The 26,335-nt window shown below is 36.7% G+C and overlaps 1 protein-coding gene across 2 annotated transcripts in view; it reads right to left on the bottom strand.

The window, feature by feature from the left end:
* Window positions 1-9,606: 9,606 nt before the first annotated feature.
* Window positions 9,607-26,335, bottom strand: part of mRpL37 (mitochondrial ribosomal protein L37) — a 54,987-nt gene continuing 38,258 nt past the window's right edge. For both annotated transcript variants that reach the window (XM_081730514.1, XM_081730513.1), the window contains exons 6-7: window positions 17,143-17,312; window positions 9,607-9,921 (exon numbers count right to left, since the gene is read on the bottom strand). In XM_081730514.1, coding sequence (XP_081586640.1) covers window positions 9,667-9,921; window positions 17,143-17,312 — 425 coding nt within the window. In that variant the 3' untranslated portion in view covers window positions 9,607-9,666. The remainder of the gene's footprint in view (window positions 9,922-17,142; window positions 17,313-26,335) is intronic.

Genomic DNA, 26,335 nt, shown 5'->3' with positions numbered 1-26,335 from the left:
TAAGAAGGATGACAAAATTGGAAGAAAGTATGCTGCATGACTACAGAACCATGGTGAATAATAGAAAGATTATTTACAACATGGAGACCAGGCAAATAATTTACGGAACAGAAACACGGCAAATGCTTTTCCATAATTTGTCTAAGTATAAAAATTGACCGTTGTACTCTTTCCTGACATAAATCCATTTTTTTCTTCTATTGATGTTTCCTCACATAATCACCCATCTACAATTCTCTTCTAAATCTTCATCGCATGTGACGTTAGTTTAATTCCTCTGTAGTTTCCACAGTCCCGTGCATCTCACTTCTCCTTAAAAATGGTACAATAACACTATCCCTCCACTGATTTTATATTTTCTCCTTCATATTTTTTCTGTATCCGTACGATATCTATACCTTCTGGCACCAAACTCTTCCATGCTTCTATTGGTATGCCACCTGGATCTACCACCTTTTTCGTCTTCATTTTCTTTAACGCTTTCTTAACCTCTTCCCGTTTGGTGTTGCTCCACGATTTAAAATTCCATCGCTAAAATATTTCTTTGAATTTTCTTCTTCTTTGGAGCTTTTGGAAATAACTGGACTCTCTCTCTCTTTGATCCAGTCTTTATCGCTAAGCACTCATCCTTTGTCATCTTTAATTTGCCAGATTTCGTAATATCCTTTGTTGCCTTGTCTCTAGTTTTTGATAACCTGTATTGCTTCTTCACTTTACTTGATGTTTCAAGTTCGTCGTACATTTCATCCCATACTTGTGCTTTTGATCTAACCATTGCCCTCTTTGCTGCTTATTAGCCGCCTTGAAACCACATTTATTCTCTTCTGTCCCAAAAGCATCTCACTTTTTCTTTGCCTTTTTCTCCGTGTTAATAGCTTCTTGCACTTCCTCGTTCCATCACTACGTCTCTTTTCCTGTAGAGGAACTCTTCCCTGAAGTTCTATTCAAAGTCTTCTCTGCGGCCATTTGTATCATATTGTTTACGCTATACTATTTTTGCACATCCTCTTCTTGCAGCTTTATTTCTTCCATAACACTTCCTTCGAACGAGTCTCTTAATTTCTGATCCTTCAATTTCCATAACATATTTTTAGATTCTTCAATTCGCAGCCTCCTTTGTATTTATTCGAGAACTTGGAAGTCTACGCTTACCATTCTATGCTGTGGGTACGTGCTTCAACCATTTATTACCTTGCAATTTTTAATTATCTTGAGATATTGTTTTCAGCACAAAATGTAGTCCATTTGACTTTCTTTTCCACTACTCTTATAAGTCAAAAAGTACTCCAGTGACGAGGGAAAGGAAGCAATCAGCCCAACTTGATGACAGTTCCAAGCTCGTAAAAATGCAGAAGGTTGACGTCAGGAAAGGCATCCAGTTGTAAAAGCCACGCTAAAACTATCATGATGGGTCTTCAATCTACTTCATTAAGCAATTATTATATTTTAAATCACTATTCTATGAACTACAGTGGAATTCTATGAAAAGTGAGTTACGATATTTTTAAACGTAACTATACCTATTTAACTTACGATTTGTCATACAACCTTCTTATATGTCGTTTTCGTAGCGTTTTTGCTCAGCTTGAAACAAAATCTGATTTACGTTTGTTGTTTAACCTACAAAACAAACCACGTTTTTGCTCATCAACTGTTCATACAGTACGCAAAAAATCGCACAAATTGAACTAAAACTATACACAAACTATTTCGCATCAGCCATTACATGGCACAACTTACCTTCCCAGAGGAATTTCAGATGTGCTGTATATACTTCATAGCACCAACGTTCTGGTTGCACTAATAACTGTGAGACCACGAATATAAGCAGCGCTAAGTTTGGTTAGTATTCAGGTACATTGCAAGGACTATCCAGAAGACATTAGCATTATAGCGTTTACTAAGTGTCGTAAGGACAATTGAAGAGCTTCTTAAATTAAGGTAGTGAGCTTCTGTCAAGAAAAGTACTGTTAACGATGAAGAGAGATAATGAGTTGACCAGCCGGCTGGTAGGCTTTACAGGCTGTTGTGCCATGGAAAAATGAAATGAAATGAAATATTTGAGTTTTACGTCCCACGGTTATGCCGGTTAGGCTAAAGGAGACGGTGATAATGAATAATGAATGAAATGGTGGAATGAAGAAAGTGGGAGGAAACGGGATAACCCCGAGAAAACCCACGCACACGGTGTTTGTCCACCACAAAGTTCACTTGGCGAGGGCTGGGATCGAACCTGGAACCCCAAGCACCAGAGATGAACGCTCTACCACTGAGCCACCGCGGCCCTTGTTGTGCCATGGAGTTTGCATTTAGTTTATATGGTATGAGATTTGCAAACATACCTCCATTATTCTGTAGTCGCAGAATGTAATTACTTTTGATAAGTATTGCATAACAAAATAATGTATATATATATATATATATATATATATATATATATATATATATATATATATATATATATATATATATATATATATATATACATGACAATTGCTATTAAATAATTCTTTACTTTGTACTAAGAACGTACACATTAACTGGTATGTTAAGGTTTAGTGAAATTATATATTCGTATAAGTATAGAAATCTTTGTTTACCTATATTTTCTATTTATATAGTAATTATTCCTTCAATATTTTGGGTAAATTCGACAGTTTGCCTTAGTTCAGTAATGGGCAAACCATTTTAGGAGAGGGCCAAAGAAAAAAAAAACTACTTTAGGCGGGCCAATATAATTTGTTAAAAACAACAATGGTACATTTTATAAAATTCTTGCAGTACTGAGCCTTATTAATGATTGAAGTTCTCATAACTTAGTTCGAACTGGAATGTACAGATTCTCAGAAGTGAAGTTAAATTCTCATCTCAGTCTGTTTCTCATACAACTCTTTCGAACTAACTATTTTCTCCTTGATTTGTCAGATTAGGAAACATGTCGTCGGAGAGATGGAATCTATCAGAGAATCGTAGCTTGCCCATCACTGGCCTAGTTCACAAAGAGGATGAAATTTAAAAAATATGAGAATCGAAATAGAGATAGATTTTTTCTTGAAAATTCAATGTAGAAGGGAAAAGGGGGAAACAGGGATAGCAATTATTATTATACGATGAGCATATTATGGAATCCCTTAAGGCAGTGGTTCCCAAACTAGGGGGGAGGTGTGAAGAGCTATCAAGGGGGTTGCGCGAGCTACTGATAGAAATAAACCGTGAAAATGTTAATAAAACACTACTTGTAACAGACATTTGCAATATAGGTTTAGCAAATTTTACAGAAAAAATGAAATGAAATCTTTGAGTTTTACGTCCCACGGTTATGCCGGTGAGACTAAAGAAGACGGTGATGATGAGTAATGAATGAAATGGTGGAATGAAGAAAGTGGGAGGAAACGGGAGAACCCCGAGGAAACCCACGCACACGGTATTTGTCCACCACAAAGTTCACGTGGTGGGGGCTGGGATCGAACCTGGGACCCCAAACACCAGAGTAAACGCTCTAACACTGAGCCACCGCGGCACCGCAAATTTTACAGAAGCTATATGTTTGACTATTAAATATTACTCTCTTTACTCTCTTTCTACATTACGCGTAACTGTTCGTTGTTAAGCTTTTGCGTAGAAACAACACTGACTTTCTTCTACTGCCAGAAGGGTCGTCGGCAGTTGCGTCGCCTTGTGCAGTTCGCAAGAGCACGTGAACCACCAAGTATCGTGGCTATTTGTTGCTCCTTAAGATATTTAATAATATTTAGAATATTATTATATTGTTTCGTTTCTATTCTTAACTTGCTTTACCAGTTGCGTATATGCATTCCATCTTCACATCACGTTCACAACAGAGCAGCGAGCGTGATAGGCTGTTCTGTGTGTAGTACAGAAGGAAAACGCGGGCAGCTGAGGGGAGGAAGTGCGGTCTCCCAACGTTCAACTCAAGATTTGCACGAGCAGCGTTGACAGCTGTTGTTGACTTATTTCCAGTAATATGGCACTTTAAACAGAATCAAAGAACGAACTTCTGCATTGACAGCTGTTGTTGACTAATTTCCAGTAACGTGGCGCTTTAAACAGAATCAGACAATGACTGCAATTTAAAATATCGTCGCCTGAGATTGAACACCGCATATCTCCAATTTTGGCGAATTTGAATTTTTGATACCATTAGAATCAGTATATGATGGCGCACCATCTGGTTAAGTAGTACACCTATATCACGACAAATGGCTCTCTTATTACCTTAAAAGTAATACCGCGTATAACAAGGCTAAAGCTAGTTTTCAAACAGTTTTTTTCTCTCTCCTGTAAAATTGGTGTAATGTTACTTACGCGGTGTTGAATCTCAGACGACGATATACAGAAGAATATAGTAGTAGTATATAACTTATTCTTTCAATCAGTTATCTACATTTGTTTTTATCTCAGTTTCTCGTAATGAAAACACACTAATGGAACAAACAAAATTACGGTTCTCCGAGGTCGTACCAAGGAGAATGGGAGGTTCAGAACCCTTCACCAGAGATTTTTTTTAATATGTATAATCTCTGATTTTTCTTTAGGCTACGATTTTCCTGCCCAAATAAACTAAATGTTTGTAAGAAAAGCGAATAGCTTATCAAAATATGCTGTACTTGGTAATATTGCTACAATGGTAAAATATTACCTTCTGTATTGGGAAATTTTGAAATTGATTTTTTCAAACATTCATCTTTAACATATGCAAAATAGAAAAAGACGAGTATTGGTATTTCCAGTAACGTACGTTCAGTTGTAACCGGAAAAGTTTTTTCTTTGGAGGGGGACGGAACATTTATGAAGTGTCTGGAGACAACAATGCAAAAGTACATGGACAAAGCGTTCCTAATTAAAGGTGCCTCTGCAACCTTTGATACATTGCATGTTTCGTGTATACTGTTATCAGTTCAGAAAACAGCACACATGGCAATTCAAACATACGAATTGAATTGATTTTGAGTTCAATGTCCCTTTCAGCAGCGAGGCTATATGAGGCGGGACCTACTGATTAACGTGAAACCCGAACAACATGAGCTCCCGCCGGGAATCGAATCCGGGTCTCCCACGCCAAAGGCACGTACGCTAACCACTTAACCACGAAGGAGCTCTTCAAATATACGAGATGGCAGATGTTTGTAGTCTTGATACTATATTGTGGAATTCCATTTAGTAGGCTATATTGTGGAATTGATGGTAAGTCTATAGAAAGAGAATGGCATACAACAAAATTCGTGAAAATCATAGCAAATAATCCGACGTTGACTTCAGAAACTGAAACTTGTGTTACCATATTAAAGAATATCAAAGCATTTAAAAGAATACCGTAGCTCAAAATAGTCTCAGTGCATTAGCTATAGTATCAACAGAAAAAAAATGAAAAAAACTAAACTTCAGAAGAGTTATTGATAAGTTAATTGTCCAGAAGAACATGAGGAGTGATTTCATATACGAATGAAATGGAGCATTTGTTTATAAATTGGTACTTTTTATTATGTGTAATTATTTGTATACATATAGTTACTTTCATTGATTATAATTTTTCTTATTTAGAATACTGAAAGAATTCTAGAATAAAATTTTCTAACGACGTTGAACTACCAAAAAATTATGTCACGAGACACCACTGGTCGTCGGTGGTGTTGGAAGTATTAAAAAACAACATAAAAGCAGCATTTAATCAATTTATAACTGACTTACACGGAATCACGAATGTATACTTAATTACGCTGTTTCTTATGGTTAACTAATACTGTATTACAAATGTTGTAGCAACGAGGCGTTGACTGTAAATACCGTACAAACAAAATAACAATTGAGTAAACACTGTAGCTTCATTAAGAACAAAACTAGTAAAAATAATGCTGCTCTACAACGGTATGCAGAAGTCTTGCTGGAAGCACACTTAAATAGGTGAGAATTATTATTATTATTATTATTATTACACTGACAATAGATCTAAGCACCTCAAAGGACTGGTCCGATGTCGACGTGCACATACACGTCAGAACCGTCGGTGGGTATGTAAATGGTTAGTTGCAATGATTTGTAACCGCTAGAACATCCACCAGTGTATATTAGTGCTGTTACCACGGGAATTATGTGATTTTATTACAGTAACCCCCTCTAGCTTGCATGAAACACACATTCGTTTGGGAAGAGTGTTATAGAACTGTTGCATCTTCCCATGATTATTGTAACTGGCTCTAGTTATCCTGGGTATTGGTTGGCACTGGGATTGAATGACATCCAAGCTGGACCCACAGATGTTTTATCGGGGACAGATCGAGAGATCTTGCTGGGCAATGAGGTACCGCAACATCATGCTCGCAGTTCATAGATACACCTGCTGTGTATAGACGAACGTTTTCTGTTGGGTGGTATCAGGATACTGTCTCATTTGAGGTAACACTAAGAGTTCCCTGAATCATTACCGCAGTTGGCTTGAAGTCATGATACAGCCATACTCACAGATGATGATCAACCGAGGTGGTGCTATTGAGATTCATGCTACTGGTTAGCAATCCATGCTTCCCGGATATGGCGCCACTCCAAACGCAGGCGCAAGTGTTATGGTGTTAATGGTAGCCTACGAAGGGACAGTGATTCAGTAGTTCAACTGCTCTGACCAATAGTGCGGAATGCCACGGTGTTGTAGTGAGTCCATCACTTGTACCCAGACAGCAGGCGCAGATGTGATGAGATTACAATGTATTTGGGGCACAATCCATCGATCCTCCCTTGGTGTGGTGAAACTTAATCAACCGAAACCTTGAGACGCTTATGATTTCCCCAACTTCCCATTCAGTCCAATATCAGACCCTGTCACATCCGAATGTTTTACATACCTGGATATTGCACAATCCGACCAGCCGACCACATACAGATCCACAATGAGACCCCTTTCAAAATCTATCGTGTGTTTGTAACGTTGTTACACACGAGCAATATGCATTCCCCTTGATCCTTCATAGTGCTCAATAACCATCTGACTCTACCATATTAGGCCTGGTAACACGGACTCGTGGTGACAACACTAATGCCCTATGGTGGCCATTCTAGCCGATACTGTAACTGTAATAATTTGTATCCACCGATGGTATTGTATGCATGTCGGCATTGCTTCCACGTGCTTAACTTTTTTTTTTTTTTTTTTTGTTAGTCAATGCATTATTATTATTATTATATTACGAGTATTACTCGAGAATTGAACATTCAATGCTTCATCTGAAATCGTAGAAGGGATCACACAAAAAGCAGGAATGACCAACGAGCTGGAAGAAGGAGGGCATATAGTACGCTGAGTTTGTACACCACGTAAACAAGACTGGGAACCCCTGCCATAAGGTTAGACTTGAAATTCGGTATTTGAACTTTTCATTTAAAATAAAGGAACTTTTCACTTAAAATAATTAAACACTTATTGCATAAGTTTTTATTATTATTATTATTATTATTATTATTATTATTATTATTATTATTCACCTAGAACAGAAGAAAAAGGGGTGGTTCATTAATATGGTCAAACAAAGTGTTCAAATTTCGTGCGAGACTTCCGACGTTCAGATTAATCCTATATGAAAAAGTCAGAAGGACGAATGAAAAATATTGCCCACGGTAATACGTAGGAGTATTTGTTAGGTTATTTGATATCATACACATATTTCCTTATTTATCTACGTGGTCAAGGCATATTAATATCTGTTTCTTTACGGCCTGTTATAATTTGTGCTAAAAATACTTTTTGTTCCCTGCTTTTGCTTCCATACATTTTATGAAGAGATAAGAAACTTATGAAGAGAACTGGCATATGCACTATTCTCCATCCAAATAATTAAAAATCAACAATGAATAATAATAATAATAATAATAATAATAATAATAATAATAATAATAATAATAAACAACGGAAAATTACGTTTAATTTAGTCCTCAAGGAATTAGAACGTCAATTCCTACACTCTAACCTCATGGTAAGTTCGTAAACAAGGTTCTCGAATTAAACTGCAATGCTGAAATAATAATAAATTGATGCTTTGGTCTACTGCTTCTCCTTCAATGTTATTCGTTCAAATGGTTATAAGGTGTATTCAATTGTCTACCTTAAAAAGTCCTCTCAAAATCTGTTCTGATAGAAAGTTTCCGGTGAATTGAAACGAACAGCAGAGAGGTTAGCAAAACCATTTAATCAACTATATATATTTACAAAATTTTATACAACCTATTACTGTGTTATTTGTAGAGATCGGATGTTAAGCAAATAGCCTATTTCTTAATATTAGAGATACGATGAAAATAAACTTACTGAAGTTCATTTAGGGATAGAGATCTATGCTTCAGTTTCAGCAAAGTTTATTTTGCCTATTTCGTTCTACATTGCCTATTTTATAGCTTAACGCCTAATACTGCCTATTTGCATTTTCTTCAAAACGAGGGATTCACTCAAATAACTACTTTTTATTACTAATAAAATTTCTGAAACATATTTTGTACGATCGAAGATACAAATATCAAATGACAATTTGAAAAAAAAAAAAAAAACGTCGCTATCATATACAATCGCAATTAATGATCCCTTATGATTTACTATCAAAATATATTAAATTAAAATACACCTAATAATTTATCTGTATTTACTATGTAACTTGAAGAGAACTTCAAGAGGTCGATAATTTCAAGTCTGTGGTAAGTATTTTGACGAGAGACGCTTACTGCACCAAAGAGATCTGGTCAAGAATACCCATAGCCAAAGAAGCATACAACAAGAAAAGATCACTCTTAACTAGCAGGCTCAAAATTGCACTTAAGAAGTTGGTCAAGTGCAATATATGGACCATTGGATTCTGTGTTCAGAGCCTTGGACATTACGGAAGTTAGCGAAGAAATATTTAGAGAGCTTCGAAATGTTGTATTGAAGGAAGATGGATAAGACAAAATGGATAAAGAGAGCAACAAACGAAGATGTTTTAAAACAGATAGGGGAGAAGAGGACACTTCTATTCAGTATCCTTCGTAAGAAAGCCAATTGGATTGGACACATCTTGCGACGAAATTTGTCTTCATATCGCCATAGAAGGAAAGATGGAAGGAAAGCTAGGAATAGGAAGAAGAAGAACACAACTGATCGATGATTTGAAAAATAGAAGAAAATATTGAGAGTTAAAAGAGGAAGCTGAAGGTCGAGAAAAGTAGAAGAAACACCTTCAGGCCCAAATCTATAATTGAAAACCCTAATTAGCTCCAGGACCTGCCGAAAGGCAAAATACTTAATAGTAATAATAATGTAATTCGAAAGTGACCAGCATTCCTCTCTTCAGGCTATTGCGTGTAGAGTGCTGCGTAAAGTGATAAAATGCTGGAAATAGTTTATTTATTAGGTTCATGCTTCTTTCTTTAGAATAAGATGCTCCCCACAAACAATAATCAGGTATTTTTTACATGGTATGAGCACTATACATGGTTTATTTCATTGGCTATTTACCTTACAATGTGGAAATTAGATTTTAGTGCCTATTTGCTTTTTTTTCTGAGCATTCGATCTCTAGATTTTTTGTTTACTAAACTACTTACGTTAAATTAAGAAACACAAACACCATATTACGTATAATTACTTTTATTGTACTAATAATGTGTATAAAAAACATAATTTTTAGTCCACTATAAACCGTTTACATAAAATGCAAGCCATCTCTTAAATACATCAGGATTGTATCCTACTAATTCTGGCCTACCATTATTATACGCACACGATTCAAACAACGGAATTTTTGGCGTCATCCACACTATATTTTTTAAACCATCCACGCCATCAAGATCCAATGTATTCAGCTGGAAAACAGCAAACTGAAAGTTTTTGCTATCTGTATGGATGCACTGCACAACCACGGGATCTAAAGGAAGTTTCACATCATCCTACGGAAAAGAACCAGAATTCATGCATCTATCACACAAGTCAAAAAACAAAGGATTCACAAGGTAAAAATAGAACCTGTACACTTGAAACATTGTACACTACAAGTTTTTCTATGATTTCTGTACAAAATATTACTTTCAAAAAGTTGATACTAGCGTTTAAATAGTATGTTTCATTTTGTTAGTTTTAGGTCCCTACTTTATTATTATTTATTTATTTTATTTTATTTAAATTATTTGCTTCTATTACGTGCTTAGTTGATTTGTTATCTTATTATTTAATTTATCCAAGATTACTTTTTAATAATATGCTACTGAAGACTTATGTGACTCGACAGATGGAAGTACTATAGTGATTTGATAATAAAATGTTCTCACATTGAATATAATTACCAGTACGTTATTTCCTTATATCTTATATATAATGCAAACTTAATGCATTTAATTAGCTCAAGTTTAATACCCCTTTTCACTACGAAGTTTTTATGAAAAGTGGACCTTATCCGACTACAAGTAACAAAGTTCTGAACACAAGAGGTGGATTGTAGCGATACCATCTAAATAAGCGTTACCACTGAACCGGAAAAGCATACTACACACGATAGATTTAGACGATGTTGCTGCATCCCTCTAAAGGCAAAATCGGAACTCAGAGGCTGATCCGTTTCCATCGAACAACTTAAAGACAGTGACACCTGTCAAACAGAATTTCAAAAAGTAACAAAACTGTGCACACAAGTGCATCAGTCTCTCAGCCGTCGTGTAGTAGACTGATATTGTTGTAGTGAACAAAACGCCGCCCAAAACGTCACTTTAGTAGGAGTATGTCATGGCTCGTTCTCAAGCAAACTTTAACATTCCCGCATACACGACCAATAGTGATCTTGTGGTAGGGCGGCCCACTGTCAGCAGCTACTGTAATCATACATTATGAACAGCAGATTTCTCCATAACCCACATCACAGATGAAATAGCATCCAAAGACGGCGTCAGTAACAAGACTTGTGCTAAAGGAGATCCGGGATATCGCGGCACGTGAGAACTCATTACCACACCGTGTTATGGCCAAACGATTACATACGGTCCAATCAACAATGAATCGTGTAATCCTTCACTAACTGAGGCGTCTGCAAGGCCAACGTGCATGTGTTAACACCACGACACATTGCACAGAGAAAGAGCAAGGAGAGAAGGCTCATGAGCCCCACCTTGCTGGTGACTGCTGGAAATTTGAGGACAATCTAACAGGGTTATCAAGGATTTTCTGACTTCATTTTCCCTGACTTTTCCAGATTTCCAGGTCTGTAGAGCACATTTCAGTTCATTCATTTGGTCAGTTCATTCATATTACAAATATCGAATTTGATCCGTCATACTGTTTTAAAATGGAGGGCATTTGAAAATTTTAAAACTTCATAACTCCCTTAAATTTGGTTCGTATGATAAAAAAAATAAAGTGATTTCTAATTTTGATTTTAAAAACTTGGGACAGTTTCAACAAACACGTATTTTAAGAGAGAAATATGCCAATCATAGTGATAGCTGGCGTATGAACAGTTCTTAAGACTAGTTATTGCAGATCCCAGGCTAACAGACCGAAATGAAATCGTCCAGTTTTACGTCCCACGGATATACCGACTAGGCTAAAGGAGACGGTGATGAGAAATGAATGGAATGGTAGAATTAATAAAGTAGGAGGAAACGGGAGACCCCGAGAAAACCCACGCACACGGTGTTTGGTCACCGAAAAGTTTACTTGGTGTGAGATGGGATCGAACCAACAACTCAACACACCGGAGGTGAACGCTCTACCACTGAGCTACCATGGCCCGCTTTAATAAAGAGTACGGTTCAAATTCCAGGCTTGAATATCACGTGTATATTTCCCTCTCAAAAGTAGTTCTGTTTAGACGCAGGCAAAAATGATCGGTAATAGAAAATGCAATGAGCTGGTTTTGCAAACGAACTACTCATACCAAAACGTACATATTTATGAGTTGAATACTTTTCAGTAACTTGCTAAAAACCTGATTTCATGCTCCTCTTAATTGGTTATAAAATCTAATTAGTTCTTTAATTCTAAAACAAAGTTCTAAAGTTTAAGCCATCAAATATGAAATCTGAGAGAAAAAATGTTCTTTAAATTTCTTTGATATAAGCTGTTTCTCTATTATTAACCCAATCTTCTTTTTCCCTCACTCATACAATCAATAAGAGATTGACAGTAGGTTTGCATTGTCACTAAGTTCACAAAAAGTAAGACTGATACAACCAATTTCAGTTGGTCGCCTGCTAGGGAGTTTAGTCGTAAAAGAAAAGTATACTCGCACAAGGGTTTGCATGGTCAAAAGCAGAGAAAAAGAAAACGTTATTGATTTTTTGTACTATTAACAACTAAATTCCCCGACTTTTCTAGGTTCTCGAGATTTTTTCTGACCAAAATTAAATTCCCTGAATTTTCCAGATACCTGGTAACCCTGACCTAAGTGACTGTGGAAAAGTTTGCGCCATCACCTACAAAGATCTTTATGAAGATGGCTTTATGTAACTTTATGCGTCGATGCAAAGAAAGTTTCTCGAAAGATTTGATAACTGTTATTGAATTTTGCTACGTAGAGAAGTTTAAGATTCGTATAGTTGGAAAAGAAAAGTCAAAATCAATACCGCTTACTAACTAGAGGATGTTCTATCCCTAGTTTACACAGGCGAAATACCAGTATTGCGTGGCGACAATGTTCATCGTTGAAACTGCATCAGGACAAAGCTTCAAATTGCGCAGCCAAAATATCGTTGGCCTGCTGCCGACGTATAGCAGCTACACCTGGTGTCCATGTTGTTCCGTTCGTGGACATTTCCGTTAAGGGTTCAGATGCTAGTCGTATTGGATTACTGTGCTTTTCGGTATCTCAAACGACGCATTCATCAGGTCGGTTCGCACGATAAACGGCTTCTGGAAAGTCTGCAAGCAGGAGAACAGCAATATATATTCCTACAGTAAAATCCGCTGCAGTGGAAACTGCGATGTCGGGCAATGGTTCATGTCGGTGATCATCATATCAAACATGATAGCAGATTGATCTTAGGTAAGCAGCAATTTGTCTACATGGAAATGGATATCAACTTCTATACGTTGGTCTAAAAGTTCTCACTAGACCTTTCAAATTTAGATTCCATGACCATACTAAAACAACAGTATGCTTAAGTAATTTCAATTCCGGAAAATTCGTGTTGTCAAGAATTACCCACGTCCTTTATTTCATACCATTTGACATTCTGAAGCTTTAACTTCTCGCCGATGATCGACATTCACGTTTTTTTTTTTTTTTTTTTTTTCACGAATATTCACGAAAATTCATTTATTCATGAAGGTTTCAATCAACCTAATACTACAACAAACAGATCATACAAAAAACTCCACTGAGTCATGGTCAATCACAACTGGTTGGAAATATTTTCTATTTGTTGTACATTGTCATACACAAAAACGGTTTCGTCATAAAATATTGAGATAACGCAGAAATATACTACCTGTCTTGCGCCTCCTGGTATTAAATGCATGCGTCCTATTGAAAAATTATACTGTAGGCCTTTTGCAAAATAATACATAAAAGAAGCTGAATAAACAAAACGAATTAAATTCTTCAACCACATTATATGAGGCCTGATTTATTTAAGGTTTTTCTTTCTTCTCTTTATTCGTATGTTACTACTTTCACATAAAGAGTAATTCTTATTTAGGCATTTTGTAAATCAGTCCAACAATAAATTTTATAGTATAATATTGCGTCTAAAATACGACGTTCTGCAGTTTATACAAAATACATACATGAAACTTTGTTCATGTTCTTACATATAAATTAACTAACTGAAATGCCTGCTCTTCACACGGGGAAAACAGGTTTATGGGAATTATTCGAATTCCCTTCTTCCTCAGAATATTTATCTCAATGAAAGTGTAATGATAAAAATACAGGAGATGCTCTGCTTTTCGTATAAAAACACCCTACCCCTACAAAATACGCCTTTAATCAAACTGATATGATTTAAAAACCCAGCTTGAAGTGGGTACTATTTTCCAAAAGTCATTTCAGACCGGTCAGACGTTTTCCCGACCCTGAAAAGTACGAATCTCAGTTATTTTTGACATTTTATTTTTCACCTCCCCACCCCACCCTCTCCAGATGGGGATGAACTTGGACTTAAACGGCATCATAGCTGTCACCGATTAACTTAGCGACGCTGGAAACTAATGATTCGACACTAATATCAGACGATTTCGATATTTTTATTTCACCATATCACCCCCTCTCCCGACTGCTAATGAGAGACTTAAAGATACTTATTGAGAGTCACTATTCATGTAAGCGACCCCAAAAACTATGGAGTCGACACTAATATCAGTCGTTTACAACCATTTTATATGTCTCCTCTTCCCCTCCCCCTAGGAGTAGTGGGGGTCTTACCCCAACTAGGAACTGACCTTGAACTTTAAGAGCACAAAAATTGCCACCAATTAACTTAGGGACCCCGAAAACTATGAATTCGACACTAATATCGGTCATTTTTAATTAAGTTTACATGTCACCATTTTCCTCCCTCAGAAATACTAATGGGGCCTGAATTTAGATTTAAATGGCATCGGAAGTGTCCTTGTTCATCTCAGCAACCCCGAAAACTACTCATTTGACACTAATATCAGCCGTTTACGATCATTCTTGTATGCCACCCCTCCTACTCTCCCTAGGTGTGCTGGGTTTTTTTACCCTTACTGGGGTGCTGAACTTGTACTTAAATGGGATCGGAACTGTCACCAATCAGCTCATGGACCCAGAAAACTATGGATTCGACACTAATATCGGTTATTTTCGCTTATTTTTATATGTCTCTCCCTTCCCACTTCCCTTTAAGTGCGCTAGGAAGCTCTTAACCCGACAGTACTCTTTCTGAGACTGTAAGTAATTCGTGTGCTAATTTTGGTTATAATTGCACCAGATGTTCCAGTTATGCTGGAATATACATACATACACACACCTATATAAGATGAAAATAGGAAATGGCATTAACCAAGAGTACATACACACACCTATATAAGATGAAAATAGGAAATGGCATTAACCAAGAGTGAAGTTAGCTAAATCTTTTGGTGATGACAGCTTGTAATAACATTTGTATACAATATTGCCTGTACGAAAACATTATTATTTGAAGACATACTTTTGATGTAAAGTAGAACCTCAGCTTTTAGCATTAATGACCTCTTGAAAACTGAAATTTCTAGTTTTACGTCCCGTGCTAATGCTCTGTACGAATTATAATGAACTCAACGGCCCAAGTCAATTAAGAAAGGGATGAGCGATAGTTGCAGGTTTTTTATATCAACTACATTTGCTCAGCCAACAGGAATGTAAAACTCAAATGGAAGACAAGGGCCACACCCCGATTCTTTATGCAAATACTCCGCCCAAAATATGTCTGTCTGTCTAGTATAGCGCTAAAAATTCTTATGATTAATGAAAGTGTATGATTATTAAATAATTGATGGAATGAAAATGTGCGAGTAAACGGGAGAACCCCGAAAAAAACACGGACAGGATGCAACTACCACAAACTTGCGTAGCCGATGATCGAACTAGGGATCCTTAGCAGCAGAGACGAGCGTTTTACCACTAAGTCACCAGGAAAAAAAAAAACTTGAACTAAGGAATACCAATAAGAGGTTGTTCTGTTGCCTGTCAAAGGCAACTTAATAAGTTCTCGGAATGATTCACAGATAGCAGCACTAACTGAGTTTTAAACCAAGTACGTTATTATTATGGGGTTCTCTTAAGTTAAGACAATTTTGAACTATTGTCTGGATTCAATAGCTCTAGAAAAATCATGAATGTGGCTAACATATCTTTAGAAAGATGATAAAAAACAAAACTTTCCATTTTGGCAATCACTGTATTCTACTGTGGAAACGTTCTATTTCTAATACAAAATAAAATGTTTGTACTGGCAACTTCATAATGATCAAGTCATCAAAAAACAAAAAATGTGAACTTGGAATCGAACTTTCCGCTTTCCGATCAACCAGTCAGTCTCATTTTTGATGTGGGTACCCAGCCACTCAGAATACAAAAACTGTACCATAAAACCTCCGTTGGTTTGGATAACCCAGTATATTATTGAATACTTAACGTTAGGTTTCAAAAATTAATATAATAAAACTGTTTCTCAAATGGCCCTATAATAGACTATTACTTATTTCAAATCTGCATGCTAAACGAAAACTTACACAATTACGTTAATTATGCAATGGTACAAATCAAGAACGCTACAGTATCACGAACAACCAAACTTTGGATATCTCTACTATAGTCATAACACAAGTGAGATGGATAGGAAAATGCACATCTAATGGACCTTAGTGTCGAATTTCATGATATGATGTATGCTCATGTTATGTTAAAATTATGTAATTCCGATACCTTTAATTAAAACTACCAAAAACTATTGTTGTAATGTTATGAAAACAATGATCTTTTAAAAATTTCTCACAAATATGACATTTTAAGTAATACAGCAAGCTCTCCCGAAACGGTTTGAAAAGTCAAATTGCTGTCAACGGCATTATGATTGTTACATTTATTGAAAACTATTAACGTAATTAGTATGATATTTATATAAGCAGATTTTCGAAATTAGGTCCCTTACAGAAATTGCACTCCTCGTAAATTTGTTTCTATTTATTACATCATGAACACAATATTCGACACTTTGGTTCTCTATTGTTCCGTCTCATTATGTTATTACTGTTGTAGAGGCTTCCAAACCGTAAATGTTTGTGATTTTGTAGCGTTCTTAGTTTACAGTAATGAATAATAAATGTGGTATTGCAAATTTCCATTACATGATTTGAAATATGTAATAATTTGACGTAATACCGTTGAAAAAAAAAAAAAAAATACAACTTTGTTTAGGAATGGCACCACTGTTAATCTGAGAACATTGCGAAGTATGTCAAACAATGTTCTCCGGTCAATATTTGTATCGTACAAAATTTCGGCGTTTTTTATCTACTACTTTAAAAATTACAAAGGTATTCCAGGTATTCCAAGATAAAAAATCCACCCTGTATATCTATATCTATATCTATATCTATATCTATCTATCTATAATAATCATTAACTAAGAACGACTATGAACATAATAAATGGAATTTTGATGACCAAATCTTACCCCATATATTAGTTTGGCTTGAGCAGCAGCTACAGAAAAGCCATGAACCAACGTTCGACCAACAAACTGGGATTCTGTCACAGGAGTTTCATACTTATTCTTCACCTCTGTTTCATTGAAATGGAAAACTGCTGTGTGTACATGAGAACAAGAGCTTTTCTTTGTTACAGCTGAAAGATAAATAAATTAGTTAATACACAAATAAATAAAAATAAAATTACGGAGAATAAAATGGAATATTAAAGCGACTTTAAAATGTGAACATCAGAAGGACTTATCGTCTGAGAATTGTATATATTTATTTTTATGACGATTAAGATGAATGACACAGCTGAAGTTTGTTCATACAATTTACATTTAAAAGTTATGAGCAAAAAGTGACAACCACAGAATAAGAAAAACAATTAAACAAAATCTTTAACATATCAGATTCAGAGGTATGATCTACCGGTCTTAGTCAGCTACTTTGACCAAGTAGTTATGTGACGATGAAGTTTATAAATTACCAATATGCATTACTATATGAAAAACATTCTTTCCTATTACAGTAGTGTAAAGTACCCAAGATCTTAACATGTATTTTGCAAATTTATTTTGTTTATTGTAAAACAAGGAAGCGATATTCAAACTATTTGTTTAGGAAAATAAAAACAGATAACGTAGGTATAATACCACAGTTATAGGAAGTTTTCCTATACGGAAATAAAGTAAGGCATTTCATAACGAGACTTGAGCTAAGCTCTACACTACAACCAGGAAGCATCCGAATCACGGAAAGGGGTTGTGCTGGTTGAGTGCGAAGAGTGGACTAGGGAGTTGGAATTAAGATCGGATAGTGAAAATACATCGATTGGAGATCATCAAAGCTGAACTACCATTGAGTATTACATCTATTTACGATGTTGGATAGTCATAAGGATTAAGTTTCTGTGCCATTACGATTTAGTAGATTTTTATAATTAAATCCATTTCGAATCCACGTTAGTAGTGTCCCTAATCTGTTCATTAATCCTGGCACAATAAAAATAACCAGAGTGGTTGGTTCAGCTGTTATGACGTTTTAAACACAGCTCTCTTTCGATAGTACTAAATTAATTTTTTGTTTATTTATTGAAGTTTAGCGTCCGTTTGCAGCACAGATGCTATATGGGACGTGGATTTACAGTTTTAAGTGGAATCCTAACCACTGTAATGCGTTCAAATGCTCTTCCATCAGAAATCAAACCCGGGACCCCATACAGGGAAAGCGTTAGTCACTAGACCAGTGGAGATGGCTGTATTAAACTGATCATTCTCCTCTCTTCCCACTTTGGTCCCCACACTCCTTTACAATTGTATCCTTAGTTCTTGAACAAGTCTATTGCATTCAGTCGAATATTGATTTTTTTTTTTTTTTTTTTTAAAAAGAAAGATCAATCTTGTCGTTTCTCATTCTCATGATTGTTTATTTTAAGACGACATGTTTCGAAAAAGTTTCACTTAGTGTCCTTTCCTTCAGAATTAAAACATTTAACAACTTATGAACAACACTGTTCAATAGATATGCGGCCAAATGAAACAACTTCACACTTTTACTGTATTTTTACTTGCATTATACTAGGTAACCAAAAACATTCTTGCCGTTCTAGAGCAGTGATAAACAAATGATAAACGAAGAGCAATACAGTGGACAGGACTACCTTTACGTTTTAAAGTAAACTCCATCAGTATCCAACACTTTTTGCCAAAGTTCCTACAGCTGCACAATACCCTAGTGATAAAACTCGGCGGTCGTGGATGCAAAGAAGTCCGTGAGTGCGTTACGCAGGTCTCCCTCATTTGCGAAAAATCTCCAATGGAAGTAGTTGTCGAGGGATTGAAACAGGTGGTGATCTGTTAGCGCAAGGTCCGGTGAATATGGTGCATGGCACAATGTCTCCTGGATCCTCTTTGCGACATGTGACTTGGCATTGTCGTGCAGGCCAATGTCAGCTCCTTCTACAGCAATGCACGGTGCACCCTTTGCAACTGCTGAGAGAGGTCAGTAATGATGGTCTGACCAGGTGGAAGAAGCTCGTAATGCACCACTTGCGAATGCAGAGGTGGTCTTGAGATGTTAGGAACAGAATCGCGTGGCGACAACCAATGTCTGGTACGCCTGGGAGTGTCATAGAGGACCCACTTTTCGTCACCAGGAGAAAGTGTGTTCAGGTGCCGAGTGAGCAAGGACAAACAGGCTGTCACTTGTTTCTTGTTGGCTGCCGACAATGTGTGGGGTATCACTTGCTTAACTTGTATGACTTTTCTATCCTATGCAGGGGCAGTCTGGCTGTTTCAGCTGAAACATGGAACCTTTCTGCAAGTTCATCACACGTTAGACCACTGTCGTCCTCGATGGCTGCTTGCAGCATTGGCGGATTAAACCAAACGTCTTAGGGGGGGCTCTTTATTGTAGAGTGGGATATGTTCCCCGAAATTCCCCCCTCCCCCCAAAAAAGAAAGGTAAAACGGATTCAGGAAAAGAGGGTGAAAGATAATTGCTACGGAATTTTCACCACAATGCCCCCTCCCCGAAAAGATATTCTGTCTACAGGCCTGGTCGTGGCTATGATTTACTAAATATTTCGCTAGAAAAAATATCAGGTTAAACATATTTTAGAACGCTCATAATGTTTCTGTATTTTAGTAAAATGAATTAAACAAAAGGACAAAAGAACTAACAAGTTTCAACGCAAAACACGCTTTTCGGCGAATACCATACAAAGCGTATTTGTCGATATAATATTGTCGCGATCTACGACAATGTCCCTATGACATTTAAAAGTCCTAGTCCATTCAGCCGCTTTTCGCCAAAACGAGATCGCAACCACGTTTTCAGTCGGTGCAATGTCGATTAAGATTGTTCTGCACTGGTCACGCTCGATTGCAGGGTTACAAATTTAGTTGATGTTGAGTTAAACGTCCTTTTCAGCAGCGAGGCTATATGAGACCTACTGATTAACGTGGAATCCGTACCACAGGGTTACAAGTATGCTAAGCAGTTTTCGAATAGTCACGTGAAGATCTTCGTCGTTGGTGGTTAAGGCCTCCAACGCAGTCCGTGATAGAGTTCCACCTTTTTCTTTAATTCTCTTCCATTTAGAAGTGCAGATTGCAAATTCAGAACTAAAGAGGGAAAACAGCATTTTTTCTTGAGTTCCGATAGTTTTGTAAAATCTTTCTGCTAGAACGCGGAAGTTGTTGCTCAGAGTTTAGTCAGTTGCGCGTGTTGGCAATAGAATGTTGAGTCCGTATACATTTAAAACTTCCTGCGCAAGACGAGTTTTGAGGTCTTCTACAACCGACTCCATCAAAGGAATGTAGACAGTTCTCCAGTAGTAAGATGTTGTGTCATCTGCCCTGAGGTTCGTACGATGTGTTGTCTTTGGGTGAGATGAGAAGTTTGAATCTGCACGTCGACACTGGAAAACCATTCTGGATGTTGCTTCGAAAGTTGCCTTGAATTCTTTGCTGTTTGAACGCTTCTTGTTTAATGCTGCGATTGTGTCCTGAATGGCATCTGACGTTGCGGTCATGTCTAAATTTATCTTCTGCAAAAGTCGATTGAGGGGAGGGTTATCGTGAGAACACCCTGAAGACACGTAATAGTTACGATAAACTCGCTGTCGTGCATGGCAGAAGAAAGTGCTCATGCTTTGGCTGCTGTATCTAACTCGGATCATTTGGAACACACTATAGAACCTCACTTATTTATTGGAATTTCACGTAAAATTGTAATACCGCGTCGTTCACTTCAACCCATCTCGTTTCACACAATGTCTCCAACTGGCCACTAACCATAAGCTTAAGGACAGTATTACGTTTTGACGATGCGGTGAAAAACGCAATGATCTCTTTCGTTGTTCCCAGACAGTTCCTCATGCACTGTACTGACGACGACCTGGAGATGGACAAGTTGAGGCTGTGACTGCAATATGAACAGTGCAGCGCGTTTGAAGCCTCCTTCTGGATCTCCTGCACTGCCCGGCGACTTTGAGAGGTCATGACGGTGCAGGCATCTGTACCAATACCAACGCAGTTTTTCGGGTCGCGTGAGAAGTCTCGTAGCAAACATAGAACAATTTCTCCAATTTTCCCCCCAGTCAGTGAGAGTTCGGGCGGTTCTGCGTCTTCGGATTTCGAGCTCGAACCAATGACCTCACCTTTCAGCTCTGCTGATCGAGGATCAATGAAACCGAAGCAGTCTTCTCTTATTTCACCCATGTGTTCGTACCTTAGAATCAAAGACAGCTGAGATGTGTGCGAAACGACCGTAGTCTCATCAAACATAATAGAATAAAACTGATCCTCTCGCACTCGATTGACAATTTTGCAGACGTGATTTCTCATCCCCAACCCTCAATGAGGCCATTTTGTTTTATTGGCAAAAATGATCCTTTTCGATGCTTTCTTCCAGTGATTCTTTAAGAGATCGTCACTACAAGCCATTCTAAATTTGAGCAATTCTCGAAAATTGCCTTCGTTGAACTTAGTTTCTGCACTGACACCATCTGAGGTCCAATTATCCACACACGCACCGTCCCTGTGCAAGGGCGCCGATCCTGGGGGGCCGGGCCCCCCAAATCTCATGTGGGCCTCCCTATTATAGTTATGAATATACAATATTTGATATAATTTGAATGCAATTTTCTTAAAATCCTCATATATATACATTCTGTATCTGAATGGCCTCCCAAATTTAGGTAGAAATCGGCGCCCTTGAAAAGCAATGCCTTGCCTTCCAAGGAATATCACATTTCCCAACATTAATTTCAGTTTGTCGCGATTTTGGATGACTTGTCTTCTTGACGAGTTGATTTGATTCTCGACTGATTTCACTGGTCCGTAGTAGTTTTTCAGAAACGCTTTTCCGACCTCAAGAGCGTTAATGTGATATTGTGCCTTGTTGTGAGTTTCTAAAATACCGTAGAAAGTAGCGAATTTATTCAAAGTTTTAATCTCAAGAGTTTGGAGAGGCACGTTTCTTCGATAGCCCCCCCCCCCCTTTCAAAACCCGTTGCAAAAAGTGAGCAATATTTACAAAAAAAAAAAAATCTCTCTCCTTATGGAAAAGAACCAGCCATGGATAGTTTTCCAGATGTTCTGGCCTCAAGTAACATCGTCCTTCTTCCTGAGATTTATCTGATATTATGACTCGAATTATCGCTAGCGTAAACGCGGAATGCTAAACGGAGACTATTTTTAAATAGAATTTAAAGAATTAACCCTCATTTGAAATAATGCAAGAATGATCCCAAACTTTCGTTCGTGTGGCGGTAAGCTACGAGAGGCAGTGTGTGTAATTTTAATATTTTAGAGGGCTCTTGGGGGGGGCGATCGCCCCCCTCGCCCCCTCCTTTAATCCGCCCATGGCTTGCAGGGCCTCGTCATTCAACACAAGTGCTCGTCCATTGCGAGGTTCATCCACAACTCTTATCTCCCAAACAGAATTTCTGGAACAATGCTTGGCGGTGCATTCGTTCACGGTATATGAACGCTCAAATGTCACGGCTCAAATGTCTGGCACATGGGGCGATTTGATGCAGCAGTTGATAGGCCCACTTTAAAGTCATACAGAACAACACACGAACAAGCTGCTTCGATATCCCCATTTTCCTTCGACCTGGACGAGCTATGTGCGCATTGTGCCTGGATTACTAAAGGTCGATGGTCAGATTAACTCCAGACAGCCTGGCAGGCACGTGTGTCATTTCGTTTCCTCTGTGAACGCATGATTAATGAGCCGTGAAAAACGGTAAGAACCTTTTTAGTTACCTTGTATATATATATATATATATATATATATATATATATATATATATATATATATATATATATATATATATACAGGGTGTTCTAAAAGAACACCAACAATGTTTGGAAGGTAATTCCAGACACAAGATAAGACAAAAAGTATAGTCCAATCTCGGTGCACAAACACTTCCTTTTGGAATTATAAAGTGCCGAAAACATGAAAAAATGAACTTTAAGGTCCATAGCTCCAAAATTATGGGACCTACCATGTCAGGTCAAGAGTTCACTTAAGAACTAGTATGTGCCCTATCTAAATATCAAAGTTTCAGAATCCTGTGGTACTTGAGCAACAATTTTTATACAGTTAGTTGGTGAGTACTTCAAATTATATGCCCGTAGCCAAACTACCTCAATAAAAATTGTAGCGTGAGTACCTTAGGATTCTGAAACGTATTTTTTGGATAGCGCACATATTAGTTCCTAAATGAAGTCTTGACACGACTACGGTAGGTCCCATAATTTTGGAGCTATGGATCTTTAAAGTTAATTTTTTCATGTTTTCGGCAGCCTATAACTCCGAAAGGAAGTATATGTGCACACAGGTCGGTCTATACTTTCTGTCTTATCTTGGTGTCAGGAATCACCTCCCAAATGTTGTCGGTGTTATTTCGAAACACCCTGTATAAAAATAACATTTCGTTCTGTCATCATATAGTTTGAATGTTTAAGATGTTTTTCATTACACGTGAAATTACATCAAATATACTTTTTAACTGCCTCAATGGTTCAATGATACCAGGTCGCGTGAGCTCTATGGTGGACAATTAACATATCTATTGGTTCTCTCATTCTCTTCTACTCAAGGACAAAATAAATTAACCAGTTCAAAACAAAGCTGTTAACCTTTATAGAAAGATTGTACTATATCAAGGAAAGTGAACACCACATAATAGTCTTAAAATAAGCAAATTTTTCCGAAAATATTACTTACAACGAAGTTACCGATGTGTATTCTCATTGGAGAAGTGTTACGTTATGTAATTGAGAAGTGAGTGTGGTATGAAAATGAACTATTGACCTGGAGAGGACTCAAATCCCCATGACATTCTTAGGTTAATTTTCAAGTTTATTTCGTCATGGTTTGTACATCCCGACAACTCATTTCTCTGTGTTCGATTGATCAAACTGTCTTAAAATACCAATCAAATCGTTAATATAACTGCGTTCACACAGAAGCAAAGCCAAAACCACAAGTATTAAAATAAAATAAAATAACTAAAATTAACCTCTGCCTTTCGCGCCCATTATATTACATTAATAAAAAAGATTTCATTTTGATTTTCATGTTTATCAAATTTTCAATTGAAATTTTACATGTGAAGAAAGTCATCAACTCTGATGCTTCAATCAACGAATTGGCAACATTGATGTGTTAAACACGCATACAATTACACTGAATTAACTTAATCAGTGACGCAATTTTTGCAAAGGTTTAGAGTATCAGAAAAATATTCCAAATTACGGACTAACATTTACAAATGGTCTTCTAGAGATATATCCTTAAAGTGTTTGCCTTAGAAGGAAAAAACTAAGTGTTCAAGATATAATACTAGATTAATTCATATTAAATACATGATATTGAAACTAAAGTGTTTGTTCATGGAGTTTAATAATTGGAAACAACGGTGTCGGTCTTGTATTTTTGCTTAATATCCAACTTGAACACAGACAATCCGCGGAGCTGGGACCGACCAATAACATAACTGAGTACAATTATAACGATTACATTCTACAAATGGACAGAGGTTTCTTCTTCCCTACCTCTAGAGATGCAAGGGCTCGGAAAAAAACGGCTTTTTTGGGAAAAAAACTCGGTTTTTTCTGCTTCGCTTTTTTGCTTGAGAAATTTTGGGCTTTTTTTGAAAATTCTGCTTTAAATTGATAAACCAGATTTTGTTTCGCTTCTCTACAACACAAAAAGTCATTTAATTAGTGGTTGATGCCGATAATAATATAAAACCTCGAAAATAAACCATGAATTTCGAAAAGATATTTCAAACAGTTTTACTTCTCAACATACTTACATTATGAATTCCAAAGGATTAACCAATGTATATAATAAGATTTTTTTAACCTCCTACATACAAAAGTAAACAGGGTTGGCAAGAGTCATGGTTGTTTTTGAAAATGCCAAAAACCCGTTTTTTGGGGGGAGTTTAAACTAGGCTTTTTTTGGTTTAAACCAGTTTTTTTTTGGGTTTATATATTTTGCTTTATGTATTTATACTACATATTGACAGAAATAAGTTTGTTTCGCCTTGGTGTTATTATGCAACAACGGGGTTATGCTGGAAGAGGTCACATAAGCTTAAAGAAGTCCGATCAGTAAATTTCTTAAATTGAGAAACTCCCGCCCTAGCCATCGGGAAAATCCCGTCATTACTCTAAATGTAAAACAATAACGGAAAAAATCCTGTTATTGCTTTGCATGTAAAATTTAAAGGTCAACGTATCATAATCAGTACGCTAAAACTGAGGTATTAAATTACAAATTTAGTGCGTACATATCATTGAAAATACAATCCAAGCTAATGTTGGAAGCTACGTAGGCAATCGATAAATTTTGTCAATTTATATCAGTATATTTAAGCAACCTTGGCTTTTTTATAAAACAACAGGCATTCAGGCATGCAGAAATATACAACTTAGTTTCGTTTCGTATGTTCAGGCTTAACATCCTTACGTAATACCGAGGTTATCAAGGAGAAGACTTTCGCTTAAAGTGACATCCGAACCGCTACTTTGTTTACGCATGAAAGAAGGGTTGTGGTTAGACCGAGAATTGAACATGGGACACCTTGATTAAAAGGTGAAAAGGAAATAAAACTAATGCAGATGGTTTGATGTATGGAAACGTCACCATGAAGTTCACACGATTCGCATTTTTCGTATCTTTTATTATTTTTTTTTTTTTTCGATTTAAACCAGTTGTTTATTTTTTAAAAAAAAGAAGAAAAACAGCTGGTGTAAACCAGCCAACCCTAAAAGTAAATACTTCTTTTAAAAAAATACTCAAATAAGTAGCAAAATTCTATGTAGTATTTTTACTTCAAAATATTCCATACCCTCTTTTTGGAACAAAATAAAATTAAAATAAAACATAAGAAAAATACTTAGATTTATATGATACACTTAAAGGCTGCACGCCTAGAGCTTTTGGTTTTGTATATTCTTGAAATTCTACAGTTTTATATAAGCACCATCACGGTTTATTCAGTCCTCAAGTTTTCTGTATTTTTAACAAGAGGGATTGAACATGAAGGGTGTGAGATAAGAACATGGTAACCCATAATTTTACTATTTTAAGAAATTAGAAATTTTCTGCTGCACAATCCATTTTGAAAGTCGGAAAGCTGATTTT

Source organism: Thermobia domestica, chromosome 11, assembly GCF_964235325.1.
Source record: "Thermobia domestica chromosome 11, izTheDome1.hap1.1, whole genome shotgun sequence".
Taxonomy (NCBI): domain Eukaryota; kingdom Metazoa; phylum Arthropoda; class Insecta; order Zygentoma; family Lepismatidae; genus Thermobia; species Thermobia domestica.
The sequence above is the reverse complement of the archived record's forward strand: the minus strand, read 5'-3'. Positions and strand labels throughout refer to the sequence as shown.